The 15,718-nt window shown below is 50.1% G+C and overlaps 1 protein-coding gene across 2 annotated transcripts in view; it reads right to left on the reverse strand.

Annotated features, from left to right (window-relative positions):
- Nucleotides 1-1,651, reverse strand: part of ATP2A2 (ATPase sarcoplasmic/endoplasmic reticulum Ca2+ transporting 2) — a 60,629-nt gene extending 58,978 nt beyond the window's left edge. The window contains exons 1-3 of one of the 2 annotated variants that reach the window (XR_011469060.1): nt 999-1,651; nt 258-275; nt 81-163 (exon numbers count right to left, since the gene is read on the reverse strand). Coding sequence is in view for 1 of the 2 variants with exons in the window: in XM_070400015.1 (XP_070256116.1) it covers nt 81-163; nt 258-275; nt 999-1,116 (219 nt within the window). In the remaining variant the exon portion in view is untranslated. The remainder of the gene's footprint in view (nt 1-80; nt 164-257; nt 276-998) is intronic. The other variant, XM_070400015.1, reaches the window with a different exon arrangement.
- Between the last annotated feature and the right edge of the window lie 14,067 nt (nt 1,652-15,718).

Raw genomic sequence — 15,718 nt, forward strand, 5'->3', positions numbered from 1 at the left:
ACAGACATCATTTACTTCCTGGTTTTTCATTTATGGAATATTCTCAACATTTGAGAGAAAATAAATTGCTTTATACTTACAAAAGATATACATGCTGCCAGCAATAAAATTCTAACTAGTAAGTCTTCAAACTGCTCAATCACAAGTTCCAGCAAGGTTTTCCCTGTTAGAAACAAACATCACATTTGTTGTAAATGTCATCTTAACATGAGCACACAAAGGGGGGGGGGGGGGGAGAACATTTTAAGGTTACTTACCTTCTTCAGCCGGTAACTCTGGAGAATGTAGAAATTCGCCAAGCAACGTTTCAAGGGGGGGGGGGGGGGGGGGACAACAGAAAAAAAAAAACACATTTTAGCCTTGTCTTTTTAAAAGAAATTGCTCAAAATGCTCACTTTTTGAAAGATGTACCTAGATATATGTACATTCAACCATTTTCAACGGAAACCATAGTAAAATGGTACCCCGGGAAAACAGGCAATACTTGCTGTAACCAATGGCCTTAGGTCTACCCCAAAGCGTAAAATCTCATCCCCCCTCAACAGGAATCCTGACCCAGGAGTCATTTCAGCTCTGTCATCGCTCCTGCCAGATGTGTGACTCCGGGGGGACGAGCGCGGCCGGGGCATTCTCACTACAGCGACGCCTCGGAAAGCGGCCGGAGCGAGAACATGTCTCGCAGGGCTCAGCCCGGCGGCAGGAGGCTCGTCCTTCCTCCGCGGGGCCGGCGGCTGCGGTGACAGCCTGTGCGTCGGGCTGCGGGCGGGGAGGGCCAGGGCTCGAGCCGCCAGGAGGTCGCAGGAGGCGCAGACCCGACCCCCGCGCCCCCCGCCTGCAGCCCTGCTCCCGCGAGCCGGCGCGCGAGCTCGAGCCGCCGCCGCCTGCACCCTCGGCGGGCGCGGAGCCGAGACCCACGAGGTGGGGCCCGGTCAGCCATTTTCCCTGGCGCTCGGGCCCGCGCCCGGCCGCGCGGGGCCCGTGCAGCCCCGGCCACCTACCGTTGGAGCCCCATCTCTCCTTGAGCTTTTTGACCTGCTCCAGGCTCAGCCCCGTGCTCTCGTTGACGCCGAAGTGAGCCAGCACCTCCTCCACGGTCTTTGTGTGCGCGTTCTCCATTGCTGCGGGGGCCCGGCCGGCCTCGCCTCCCGTCCCCGCGGCCTCCTCGCCTCCGCCTCGCACTCGGACCGCGGCCTCGTGCCACCCCGGGCGCCCAGGCGCGGACTGGTGTCTCGCTCTCCTCCTCCTCCTCCGGCCGCTTCCGCCTCGCGGGGCGCTGAATCACCCCGCACCCCTCCCGCAGGCGACCGCCCCTCCGGCTGCCCGGCCTCGCCGGCGCCCGCGTCGGGCTCAGCTGGGCGGCGGGGGCCTCGCGGCCCTCCCTCTCCGCAGAAGAGAGGGCCTCCCTCGCCCTCAACCGCCCGCCCGGAGCGCAGGCCGCGGCCCCCGAGCCCCCTCCCCTCTCTCCTGAGGTGATTCGAGGCCCCGCCCGGACCGGAGGAGGGGGCGCCTGGCCGACCCCTGAGAGCGGAACGGACTGAGGGCAGCGAGCCGATGGGGTGGTGCGCAGCGCGCTCGCCCGGTCTCCTCAGGTCCGCACCCCCGACAGCGGCGGAGGAAACTGCGGCGGAGGAGAAGGAGGTGGCGTCGGGGACGGCTCCGCGGCGGCTGCTCTAATAGCATTTATCCGCCGCTGCCTCCCCTCTCGCCGCTGCCGCGGCATGTGGACGCCGCTCATTGGCCGAGAGGGCCCAGCGCGGCGCGGGCGGCACGGCCCAGCCCCTCCCCCCGCTCCCTCCCTCCTGCGCGACTCGCGCCCACGCCGCCACGCAGGCCCCGCCCCCTCAGCGCCCCGCCCCCCGGAACCCGGATCCAGGCCGCCGCGCGCCGCGCCCGCAGCGTGCGCCCTGCGGCCGGGCTCCGGTCTCCTCCGGCTGGCGCTCGACCTCCATCCACCCAAAGAGCTAGGACCCGGGACGATGGGGGCTCATGGTGGGCTCCTTACACTCGCCTCCCCGAGGGAGCTGCCTGCCCTTCAGGGTCGGCCTCGTGCCGGGTGGCAGCCGGGGAACCCGGGAACGCGGTCCGCTGCCGAAGCGCGCTCGGGCTGGTGTCCTTGGCGCGTCCCCTCGCCCTTCACCTCCAGGGCTGCACTGTGCACCCTGACGTCTCCCTCGGAGCCCTGCCGCAGGAGCCGAGGGAGGAATCCGCAGCGCCCTTCCCACGCGGCCCAAACCTCATCTGTCGCCTCGGGAACCCCGCATCCCAGGTCCCCAGCCGGGGGCTCCACCGCCCGCGGAGCCCTTCCCCAGCGGGTTCTGTCCCTGAGGGAATCCCACGGGGGAGAGGGGAGGTTTTACTTTATTTTTTAATGGCCCACATGGCCTTTGATGCACGTCTGCATAGAAGACACAGGTTATGCTACTGTTAGCTGCTAAATATCAGCGAGATTTGTGCTATAAGGTGCTTCACTTGGGCATTTAAAACAAGGCAATTTTCTAGACTCCCACTTTCTCCAATAGGCGAAAAGGGGACTTGACTTCAAAGCCTATTCTTTTTTTTTTAAATATATTTTATTGATTTTTTACAGAGAGGAAGGGGGAGAGAGAGAGAGTTAGAAACATCGATGAGAGAGAAACATCGATCAGCTGCCTCCTGCACATCTCCTACTGGGGATGTGCCCACAACCCAGGTACATGCCCTTGACCGGAATCGAACCTGGGACCTTTTAGTCCGCAGGTCGACGCTCTATCCACTGAGCCAAACCGGTTTCGGCATCAAAGCCTATTCTTAAGCCCCTGAAATCTCTACAAAAGTAGGTAACAGCAAGATAAAGAGAATTTTGCAATATAAAGAAGTCAGACTACTTTACAGGGACCTTTGCAGTTGAATTCAGGAACAAAGGATGAACATGTTGGCATCACAAAGAGCAGCTTTCTTAAGGGACTGTGTCGCAGAATGAAGCGTTTAGTCCACGTTTGTGTCTGGCAATAGTGTATCATCCACAGGAGCAAAAATCACCTCAGTTGTCCCAGATGGCTCAGCATCAGGGCTTAAGATAAATGCCTTCAACAGATGCAAATCATAGTGCATTACCCAGTGAAAAAATGAGGCACGTCATTGCATTTAATTATTTCCAAGGAGTGGAGGAGGCTGGCATGCAGTTTTGATTGATACTTGGACAAGGACCAACAGAACCCTACATGAAACAAACAAACGTCTAGCGCAGGGCAATGCGCTAAGAGAGGCAAGGTGGAAACTGGTTAGGTCACAGGTGGTAGCCTCCCTCCAGGAGGGACAGCGGCTGCATGGTGGGGGTGTGGTAATGGAGGGCTGGTGCTTCTTTTCCCTCCAAGATCAGGTCTACCTACACCCTTTCTTTCCAGTTCTCCTGCCTCATCTTGTCCATTTCAGCATCAATGGAAGAACTGAAGGCAGGAAGGTTGTAAACCTTTCTCAGCCTGGAAATTGGGCCTTTGGCTGTGGGTCTCTATTCCAGGACTAAGCATCCCTGGTGTGATTATGAGCTTCAGGGGGTTTCCAACCTCAGCTTTTTATGCTCTTCCCCAGATGTTCAAGTGCCTGGTCCCATCTCATTCAGATCTCAGCTTGCATGCCACCTCAGAGGTGTTTTGGCTGATGCAAGTGGCTACCCTCCCCAGTCACCCTCGCTATCACATTATTGTTTTATTTCTTCCCTTTTAATATATTTTTGTTTAGCTGCCTGTCTCCCCCTACAAGGATATGAGTTTTGTGAGAACAGGGGCTTGTCCATCTTGTCCAACCTCAGGATGCAGTACAGTCCCTGGTACATGCTGAGCATTTATTGAACACCTACTATTTGAGTGAAAGAGTCTCACCATCCCTGAACTATCAGTGATCTGCAAAGGCCTTGCCTCCATCTGCTGAACTCAAGTTCATTGATTTCCAATTTGTGAAATCAACAGGAGGGCCTCTGAACTACTTGTCTCCTGGGAATGACTGTGAAGGTTAGTCAGACTTCGAACCAACAAAGACAGATCTAGGGAGCATTATAGGTTTCTCAGAAACAAGTAATGTGTATGTTCACATTGGTAACTGTTAGCACATCATCATCACCCTCCTATTCTTTGCAGTATCTATTTACTGGAGGTTGGAATACTCCCTTAAACTGAAAAGTGGGATTTTTAGCCTGAGGTTGCCCCTTTCTACATCACATACCAATTATATCACCCGTTGGTGTCTCTGAAACATGTTGCTTAGAAGTTGCCAAAATTGAGCATAAACCCAGCCTCTGAAAGGCAGAAAGATTTAGTTACTCTTACGTAGAAAGAAATAGATGCTCAATTTATTTTATGAATGACATGTTTCTTATTTACAAGGTTAACCAAAGTAAGAATGGGTTTTTAGAAATACTCCATTTTTCATCAAGGATTGCAATTACATTCTATTGAGGACAGGGAGAGGAAAAAGAAACTGATTCAGAAGGATGCACGACTTGATCAAAGAACCTCAAAGGAGTTGGTAAGGGAGGACATTAGTTGGCAAGAGGCAGGCTAGTTTAAAAAACTAGGCACACAGGGGAGAAAAAAAAGGCCCAGTATGAAGAGTGACTTTGCGAAAGAGACCAGAGCCAGCTTCCCAACCCTTTATAGTCCTCCTGTAAAGCGATGGGGATTGCAAAAGGCAGCCTGTTCCATATTTGGACAGCTCTCATCATCAAAGCCAGCTCATTCTGGGCTGAATCCACCTCCCACTAGCTTCTCCTATGCATTGGTTCCTATTTAGCACTGGAACAACTCTGAATAAGTTTAATTCCTCCTTCTGTGTGAGATCCCTTTGAGTATTTCAAGGTATCTATTGTGCTTTATAAAAGTCTTTTCTCGGCTAAAAAGAACAGCGTGGGTTCTGAGCTGTTCCTCCTAAGCAGGAGTCTGCAAGCCCTCAGCATCCTTGTCCAGTCCTGGAGACACCGGTTACTGAACACAAAAGTCTGGGCATGGCCTCGCACTGTCCACCTTTGTTCTGGATGCTTTCCCCTCACATTGTTGATTTGTGTCAACAATCAACTGAAAACTGAGTTCTGTATATATAAGCTGCGGTCATGTTACCTCTTCCCATTGTGCCCTTGAATTGATTTTTTTTTTAACCCAGGCACTGAACTCTGACTATAGTGGGATGTTCTCATGTTCATTTGGGCCCATCTTTGCTGTCTGTTTTCTTTTCAGAGTCCTCCTCTTCAAGCGATGTGTAGCTGGATGTCCCAGCTTGCATTACAAATGTGACAAGCAGGACTTATGACTTTTTTGTCCTTATCCAATATAACTTCTAGAAATTCATTCCAGATCAGAAAATAACCAATCAATTGGATTTAGTCGTTCAGCTGCTCTAAGTCAACTTGACTATAGGTCCCAAAGTCAGCAAAGTGAAAATCGGGTAAGAAATTCTCCTACTTCCTTATCTCCCATGACACTTTATCACACAGCATTAGAACAGACCATTCTTTTGGTTGAACACCTGATGCAGTCAGCTTGACTTAAGGATCATGTTATATGAAAATACATTCCTTGTTATATAAATTAAAGTCTCTTAAGGTGCCTTAGCTGGTTTGACTCAGTGGATAGAGCATCAGCCTGTGGACTGAAGGGTCCTGGGTTCGATTCTGGTCAAGGGCACATGCCCAGGTTGCAGGCTCCATCCCCAGTGGGGGATTCTCTTTCATCATTGATGTTTCTACCTCTCTCTCCCTCTCTGAAACCAATAAAAATATGTTAAAAATAAATAAATAAATAATAATGAGATGATGGGATGTTAATCCACTACACTGTTAGCTAGCCCACATTTCTCTACTGGTCTTTAAGAACTGAATGATAGCCCTAACCGGTTTGGCTCACTGGATAGAGCATCGGCCTGTGGACTGAAGGGTCCCAGGTTCGATTCCAGTCAAGGGCATGTACCTTGGTTTTGGGCACATCCCCAGTAGGGAGTGTGCAGGAGGCAGCTGATCGATGTTTCTCTCTCATCGATGTTTCTAACTCTCTATCCCTCTCCCTTCCTCTCTGTAAAAAATCAATAAAATATACTTTAAAAAAAAAAAAGAACTGAAGGATAGGACTCTCAGACGTGTTGCTAAGACCCAGGTACATTCTCTACAATAGTCTCCAAGTCCACGTCCCAGGCATCGTCTCACAGAAATGTGTGCAGTTTGGCACGGCTCGAGTTACTGAGGACATGCCAGTGCCGAGGGACCACCACCTTTTCTGCATGTCCACAAACTAACTCTCACATCTGAAAAGTTGCCAAACTTAATAGACTATCTTTTCCAGAATTTGCCTCCCTGCTTCCATTAAGTCTTTTGGATGGCTCAATGTCAAAAAGCCAACTGACTTATGCTTATAAAAAAAAAGAGATTTATTGCAACGAGACTCCAAATTGAGAATAGCTTTGTCCAGGAGCTCAAAGTCCCTGAGAATCTCCATCTGGGCTCTGCTGCTTACCTTAGCTTGTTGCTCTCGGGCGGGCTCTCTCCAGGTGATGGCAGACATGGCCCCCGGCATCTCCAACTTACAATTCGCAAAGGTTAGCAACTTCCATAGAGGGAAAGGCCTAATATTTCCGCAGGGTCATGTGCTTTCCTCTGAAACGTGCGCTGGGGTCAGCCCCACCTGATTCACATGGACCGAGTGGGGAAGAAGTGGTTCCCGGGAGCAGCATCAGCTGGTGGGCCTGGGCCACACCTCCAGCGTTCTCGCTCAGTAGGTCTGGGATGGAGCCTAAGCATTTGCATGTCTAACACAATCCCAAGTGATGTTAACCTGCTAGTTCAGGACCCATATCTAGGAAAACAAGGTCCCAAAGGAAAACCATGGTGCTGGTACCGGGGGAGGTGAATAAATGTTGGGCTGGCCAAACAAAAGATGTCCACCACGCTGAGGGAAAGTCCGAGAGCTGTACCTTGGCTCAGGCTGTTCCTGCCGCTCGGATCTGCCTGGCGAGCCCCTAATCATCCTACAAGGTGAAGGCTCAAATCCCACCGTCTCTGCGAAGGCTTCCCTGGGAAAGCCTGTTCCATCACTTCCTTCCTCACCACCAGAAATCAGTCGCTAGGTCTGTGTCCCACACAGCTGTTTTGTATATCGCTCAGCTGTAATATGGTAACTCAGGTTTGCTTTCTTCTCTGGCTGATCCTTTCCAGCCTGCTTTTCATATCCCTCCTACCCTCCACTCCACTTTGAAATGTGCAGTGGCCCAGCACCTAGGACTTGCCATTCTTCCCCATCTATGATTGATCTTCCCTTAGCCCAGTGGTCAGCAAATTGTGGCTCGTGAGCCATATGTGGCTCTTTGGCCCCTTGAGTGTGGCTCTTCCACAAAATACTGACTTCTGCACATGGACCACGAAGTTTCCATCGCACTGTACATGCGCGCCCGCACGTGGTATTTTGTGGAAGAGCCACACTAAAGGGGCCAAAGAGCCGCATGTGGCTCTCGAGCCACAGTTTGCCGACCACCTCCTTAGCCCATTGCTTTAAACACCACTGAAATATCAATACATGTTCATAAGTCCAGACTCCTATACCCGGCTGTCCACCTGACCTTGCCACGTGACTGGGACATGGACTCACATATGAAAACGACAGGCAGAGGGCGGGGTGGTGCGATGGTTACCTTCCTCTGAGAAGTGAGCACATTCAGAGCTGAGAAGAGCATTGGGGGCAGAAGGAAAACAAAGGGGCAAACATATGAATAGTTCTCTTTCTTTCCCAGCACGTCACCTAGGTCACTTGTTCATTGTCTGACTTCTTCCACCAGATTTTAAACTCCAGGAGAACAGGAATCATCCCCACTTAGAAGGTGCACAGTAATGAATGAATAGCTGGTCATTATTTGCTCTCAGGACTGTTTCCCTTGTTTACGTTGCGTCCCCGGTGCCTAGCGCAGTGTGGGGTATGTAGCAGGTGCTTAGGACATATCCACCAAATGAATGAACGAGGTCTTTCGCTTCCTTTGCAACTACCACTCTGGAAAAACAAATGTTGCCACTGAAAAACGCACCACCAAAAACTAAAGAAACCCATGCAGCAGTGCCAAACAAAGTCCTGTGGAATGGTTTTCAAAACCATAGCTCCCCGATGGGATAATGTAGTTTAAATATAGCAGCTATTTTTCTCTCCAGTCGGTTTGTTCTTTGGTTTTCGTGGAAAGATGTCAAAAGTTCTCTCCCACTGCCCTTCTTCTCCCCATTCCTCCTCCGGACCAAGGTGCTCTCGGACCTTCAACAGCAAAATGCTTAAAATGCAGGGGGGACAGGGCCTCCTGAGCCTGACAGGCAACGGAATAGTGGTTAAAGGCTATTTTAATTTTAATGATGAGTTACTGACTCTCCCTTCCCCACTGGGTGCCAGGGTGCTGCTCCAGCCCTGGTGGCAGCACAGTGAGCAGGTAGAGTTTCCTTCGGGCAGACATTCAAGGGCTGTGAATGCAGGGGATAGGGTTGCAGTGAGCAAATTCCTAGAATAGGATCTTTGTTCCCAAGCTGGCCAGCTCACTCCCTTGATGTCCCACAATAGAAAAAAATGGGGGAGGGGGGTAACTGGGGTGTGGAGGCTTGTGTAGGTCTCCTAGTGTGATCCCGCAGTAGTTACCTGATAGTTCACAAAAGGTCCCAGGAGTTGGCTGCCCTCCCAAGTCACCTTGTGATTCTCTCCTGATTTTGGAGACAGGAGGAAGGGGGACACTGTGTATCCTGCCGGAAGCATGTCTGACAGGCCTGATCCCTTCCATCTGGGAGGTGGCCTCCTGAGCCCCATCTGGCCCCAGCTTAGCCACCGCTCCTGCTCCTCTCCAGCCTGCTCAGCCTTCATCTTCTCTTCATCTGCTCGGCTCCCAGCTTCTCTCAGTTGCAAGACTCCCCTCTCTTCCTAGCCCTTGCCTTCTTTTCTGCAGTCCCCTTGGCTCCTTTCTCCACCCCTCTGTAGACGTGGGGTTGACTGGAAGTTCTCTCACGCAGGCCCGGGGGGACAGCCCTGTTCATTCACCCAGTCCTCCCACACCACCCAGATCAGGTCTCATTGGGAGGCAGATCCACCCTTTGTAAGCTCCTGTCCTGTGTCTCACATGCCAGAGTTCAGAGGAACAAGACAACAGCCTCCCCTTCTCTCAGCCGCTTCCCATCTCAAACCCAAGCTTTCCACATTAGCCTTCAAGCTTAACCTTCGAATCATCTCTGGTGGGTCCATTCTGCATAGGTGGGGGATGGGTGGAGTACAAGGAAGCAGAGGCTTGGCTGGAGATGTTTGCAAACATTAGACGTTTCTCTTCCATGACTCATCAGAGAGCCAGTCCTCCCTCTTCCTGGAATGCAGCAAACCCGTGGCCAGCTCCCACCCCCAAAATAAAGCAACCCACACTGAGCTTTGTCCTCAAAAATCACATTTCCCCCAAAGATCTGACATGGCTACTTGGGGAGGGGAACATTTGGAGGCCTCAGAACAGCTTCTCAGAACATTCTCTGGAAAGGGAGAGGCGCCTGCAGAAACAGCAAAGAATGTGCATGTGTTGTTAGGATGGGTCTTTTCAGGAAAAGTGCTTTCGTCACCCTACTCATTCTCCCAACTTTTATACTCAGTGACTTCCTAATAGAAAACCTGGGCTAGACAACCTTTGGCTCATTCACAAGGCTTCATTCATGTCAGTGGTCATGAGAGGGTTCTGGGGGGTGGGAGGTGGGGAGGAAGGCTAATGCAGATAAAAAGGAAGAAACGGGAGACACCATTTATTAAACGTGTACTCGCCAGCATGAAATGTGCTAGGAACTTTTCACGTGTTGTCTCACTCCATCCTCAGGACAAGCCTGTCTGGTAGGTGTCATTATCATGCCTATTTTCCCAGGTACTGAAAGCTGATTCTCACAGAGGTTAAGTCATCTGCTAAAGCCACACAATTAGAAATCACTGCTCAACAAAGCGTGGAGAACAGATTATTTGTAAGGAGACGAATGAGACTGGATCCATTCCTCACACTGGGAAATGCAATAAACTTCATGTGGGAAAGAGTTAAACATTAGGGGGGAAAATAAAAAAAATAAGTAAAAGAAGCAACAAAAGCATACATGTTGGGAAAGGAGATACATTTCTGAGTACTTCAGAGAAAAAAAATGTTTCAGATCAAGAAACATTTTTAATTTAGATAAGAATGTTACAAAACAAATGGAGTTTTGGAAACAAACTAGATGACTCCTGAAAAACCTCTAATGCAAGGAAATCTGTGATTCTATGACATGCACATCCATCTGGACTATAGCAAGCACCTCCCAGGCCTTGTCCTTGGACCAGGTTAATTTCCTGGTCCCGGATCAGACCCTCCTCGCACTGCCATAAGGGGACAGGGTCATCCTGAGTCTCACAGCAGAACTGTAGCCTCCCCGGGGTGGGGAAGGGACAGCTGTTTAATTCACTGCACACTGAGCTGAGAAAGAGGCAAAACAGAAAGTTCCATCCACTGAAAACTGCACCAGGAGGCTTCCGCCAGCAGAATGCGGTGACCTGAGCTGGAATTTGGCCAGGACAACGGGATTAACTTCCCAAGCGCTGGCCAAAATGGGCCTCAGGATTTTTATTTTTATTCGTTTTCCATTACAACTGCACGGCAACCTAAACCAGCCCCAAAACAATACGAGCCACCGAGAGTCATTTTCCCTTGCAGGTGGCATCTCAACCCCACACATCTTGCTGACCTTATCTTACCCAAGTTTTAAATTGAGAGTTTGATTGCTCACTTCCCCACCAATGATAATAGGAGAAAGGCATTCTAAGATGGCCCAATTAAAACCGTATGCACACAGCCCAGCTGGCGTGGCTCGGTGGTTGAGTGTCAACCCCTGAACCAAGAGGCCACCAGTTCGATTCCCAGTCAGGGCACATGTCCGGGTTGCTGGTTCAATCCCCTGTAGGGGCATGCAGGAGGCAGCGATCCGTGTTCCTCACTCATTGATGTTTCTTTCTCTCTACCCCTCTTCCTTTCTCTTTCTAAAATCAATAAAGACATATTAAAAATAAACAACTAGACTTAAAACAACAAGAAGAGAAAACACAGTATGCACAGAAAAAACACGGGAAATAAAGCAAGAGATGCCCATAGTTAGCAGGAATAAAAACTTGAGAAGTCAGTGGAAATCTAAGAAAAGAGCGTCCAGCTCGCCCAGTCCACCAAGATCAGGCCCCAGGAATCCTTCACAAGTGCCAGCATTGTGTGTGGAGCACAACGAGATGGTGTGGAGCACCCCCTGTCTTCTGGGGTTTGGATGCGCTAGAACAGCAGAAGGGGGCCTTTTGAAACATGGCCCAAAATTGCGAGTAGAGCCAAAGACGTGATTCGGATGCCAAAACACATCAGAATTATGCGAAGAGGCCAAAGAAACATCTTACTGTCCAGTCCTTGGGCCACACTTCTACTTTCTCCACTTCCCAGACCTGCGGAGGTTGGAACTAAGTCCCCTTGGCCCCATGCAGGCACAACCTGAAAGAACTGAAAGTCCTAGGTGGAGGTGAGGAGGGGGGAGGAGACCACCCAAAGTGAACACACGCTGTCCTAACTGGCACTTCAGGCTGAGCCTAAAGCCAGGAGGTCTGTGCAAATTCCTCCAGACCCAGAGGGGGCTCAGGGACCCCCCATCTAGCCCCTTCTCATGGCCTAGGGTTCCAGGCAGAAGGGGGTTACGTGACCTGTTGGAGATGACAGTGCATTCCTGTCTAGCTCTAAGGATAGCAGGACTCTTCAGAGAGAGGGAGGTCCCTGTCAGAAAGCTCCTTAGGTGGGAAGAGGGAGGGAGACTCCTGCAGCCTCAGCCAGGGGAGGGGGCTCATGAGAAAGGGGGTTTCTTCTGGTTCCCACTCCTCTTTCACCTCCTGAGAACAAAAGGAATTGAGGTTTCTTGGGAGGAGAAAGCAGAGGTCATGGGCCTTCTGGCTATAGCTCAGCTACTTCCTGAATAAAACTATACTGCCCCCAGAATGATCTGAGATTGCAGATTGAGCTTCCGGTTGTCTGAAGGAAAACCTTGAACTCTGGCCTCCCCTCTGAGGCGGGGCAATGCTGAGGGAACTGCACAGTGTGGCTGGGGATGAGGGCGGGGGCATGGGCAAAATGGGGACACAAGACCAAAGTTCTACTAGATATGTTAAATATGAAAGAATTTTCCCTCGCTGATGCATCCCTACTTTATCTGGGTCCAGGCTGTAACTCGCAATCAGCAGAGAGGGTGAGAGTGAGAGAGACATGCCAGCAGGAATGGCAAACTGAAATCTGTGACAGTTATAGATCTGCAGCTAATAAATGCGTGAAAGAAAAGGTCAACCCCGCCAGTAATCAAGGACTTGGAAATCAAAGGGACACAATTTTTACTGACTTAACTGGATGGTTCTTAAAGAACAAGCTGGTGGCAATGCATGCTGGCTTTCTGGAAAGCCGCTTGGTAATAAGTGGCAAGACTTAAAACGATGACTCAGTCATTTCACTTCTAGGAAAAGATTCTAAAGGAATAACAAGATATGTGAACACAGATGGTTTTATGCAAGGATGATCGTTGCTTCATTACAGTAGCAAAAAAAAGGGGGGGGGGGGACAATTTAAATGTTCAAGAGAGAATGGGCAGCCCTAACTGGTTTGGCTCAGTGGATAGAGTGTTGGCCTGTGGACTGAAAGGTCCCAAATTCAATTCCGGTCAAGGGTACATGCCTGGGTTGCAGGCTCAATCCCCAGTGGGGGGCGTGCAGGAGACGGCCGATCAATGATTGTCTCTCATCATTGATGTTTTTTTCTCTCTCTCCCTTCCTCTCTGAAATCAATAAAAAAATATTTTTTTTAAAAAAGAGAGAATGGGCAATCATGATAGATCTATATTGGAGGATATTATATAGTCATTAAATATGGCCACTGCTATAGGTAATTTAAGAATGTGTGAAATCCCGTAGGAATTTTAAGCCGTTATTAGCTGGAACAAGTTCCTTCACCTCTGTAAGGCCTCATTCTCTTACCTGTAAAATGAATTTATCAGTTTCCAGTTAAGTGTGATCATTTAACCCTGACCAGGGTTCCCGGCTTATTATAAGACTTAATGTCAGCAATGATTATCTCATAATAGGCATGTATAATTTTTTAATAAGAAAAAGAATCCTCATTCATGTTATTTAAAAATTATATTTCAGAAGAATCTTTGATGAAATGGAACACAAAAAAGTAACATATTAAATATAAAAGCAGAATACAAACAACACATGTGCTTCTAATCCCACTTTTGCAAACCCACACACATATACACAAATACATGCGTCCATTTCAAAAACATTTAAAGAAACCCTTGCCAGTTTGGCTCAGTGGACAGAGCGTCAGTCTGAGGTTCGATTCCAGTCAAGGGCACGTACCTCCCTTGCAGGATCCCGACTCCGGTTGGAGCACGTGCAGGAGACAACCAATCCATGTGTCTCTCTCCTATCAATGGTCCCCTCTCTCTGTCTCTCCCTTCTGCTCTCTCTAAAAATCAATGGAAAAATATCCTCAGGTGAGGATTAACAAAAAACAATAATAAACAAAAACACTTAAAGGAGCAACATCAAAATATTACCAGTAGTTAAATTGTGGATTACGTGTGATTTGTGTTTTCCCCTTTATACATTGGTATATTTTCAAAGGTCTGTACAATAAGCACTTTAGTTTTTTAAAAAGCAAACGTTTTTGGAAGATTGCGATCTGCTGTGGGAAGGACACAGAAGGGAAAACTCTGACCTCCAGGTGTGAGCGGCCCCTCGGTTGGTGTCATGCTCTACCGAAAGCTGCGAGTCACCCCCGCGGGCCAGGGTGTCCTGTGAAATATATAGACCAGGGTCAGACCGGCTCATGAGGCACAGTGGCCTCCGCAGACCTTCCCAGGGAGTGGGCACTCTGCCACCCACCGGGGCCTGTATCATAATGAGATAATGTCTGTGAAAGCACTTTGCCAAAGAGAAAACCCTGTCCAGATAGGTGATTCTGGGGCTGATTCTAGAGAAAGGAGGCTCTCAGAGTACATTCCAGTCAGGAATTTCACACTCTGCCTCCTCCTCCAAGCGCTTCTCTTTGTCTCCCTGCCCCGAACAGAAATATATTTAGTAACCCTATCTAAATCCTCTTCTTTCCCTTAATTTGATTAAGGAGCTAGTGGAACAAGGGATGAAGTGGGGGGTGAGGAGAGGGGGAGATTGGGTTATGCGGAAAGATTAGAGGAGCTGAGTGGCTATCTCGGGCCGAGTGATGCCTGAGTGTGGACAGGACGAGGGCCTCCAGGTACTTAGTACAGAAGCTCAGAGGACAGAGGGAGGGAACATGGTTGATCACGGAGCACGCCTCTCGGGGAGAAGGAGAAGCAAGTCAGGGAGGGTCAAGCTTTGAGGATTAACTAGGAGAACGGGGACATTTCCCAAAGGGCGTGCTGGCATCTCTCCCAGCCGCTTCTGGCTTCCTGGAGCGTCGGGGTCTTCTGATCTTCAAGAAGTTCCAGGAGGTTAACGTGTCGAACTCCTGCTATGTGTTAGGGACTTTCACATACACTGACTAATTCACTCCAATTAAGGAAACTGTTATCCCCCAGGAAGCTGATGATCAGAGAGAATACTCTGTGGGTAAGCAGTTGTGAGTGGGTGGGAAACTGAGGCTCAGATCCAGCTCCACCTGCTCCCTCCGCTCTCCCCGACAAGCCTTATCCTCAGGAGGAAAATAGTAACAGCCAGCTTTTAGTTAGCCCTGTGTGTCCTAGGTTAAGTGGTTTTGTTGAATTTTCAGTCGTCAAGGGGTCGAATACCATGAATAACCCCATTTTACGGATGAGCAACCTGAGGCTTAGAATAAGCAATCAAGCTGAAGTTAGAGAGGGAGGGGCCTTGGAGAGCCTGGGAAAGAAAAGGAACCTTGGGTGCCAGGCATTCCAAATGAGGGGGGCCCCGTCCTTGTGTGTGCCCGGCTGACCCTCAAGGACAGAGACCTGGCCTTATTTATCCTGTATTCCCAGCCCCGAACGTGGCCTGGATGAAGGGAATGTTTGCTGGAAGAACCTGTGGTACTTGATACATTTGGCCTAGAGAGAGTCTCTGCTGGGGGCCCTGGTGGTGAGGATTAAGTGAGACACATTTGTCGAGGGATTTCCAACTCTGAAATGTCACGGGGCAGGGCTTCGGAAAAGGCTCCCAAGACTCTGCTGGCAACTGGGCTCCCTGCAGGAGGCGTTAAAGGTGACCAGGACCTTGACAATGGGCAGACCCAGGGAGAGGGATCCAGCTCCCTTGTGGGGTTGGATTCAGACCAAAGCGACGAGGGAAGAGGGGGTGTCTGGCACACACTCCCCACTGGTTCCTTCCACAGGGACATCTGAAGGGCACCTCCAGACCCAGGGGGATAAAGCAGCACGGGAGATGGGGGTGGGGGTCAGGGTGGGAAAAATGCCAATTGGGCAGCTCAGAAAGACAGGAAAGAGAGAGGAGAGAAGAGAAGAGAAGAGAAGAGAAGAGAAGAGAAGAGAAGAGAAGAGAAGAGAGAGAGAGAGAGAGAGAGAGCGCCTCAGACTCTTCCTAAAATAGGATTGAAAGAATGAAGGGCAGAAATTTGGTTTCTTCTAGAGAGAACCAATATCCTCGAGAAGGGACGGCAGGCTTCAGCGGGAGTCTCGTGGATTAATAAATACTTCACTGCCATGGGGTCTGCTGCACTTGACCGG

Source organism: Myotis yumanensis, unplaced genomic scaffold (genome assembly GCF_028538775.1).
Source record: "Myotis yumanensis isolate MYYU_CA2020_CCGP unplaced genomic scaffold, mMyoYum1.0.hap1 SCAF_19, whole genome shotgun sequence".
Classification (NCBI taxonomy): Eukaryota; Metazoa; Chordata; class Mammalia; order Chiroptera; family Vespertilionidae; genus Myotis; species Myotis yumanensis.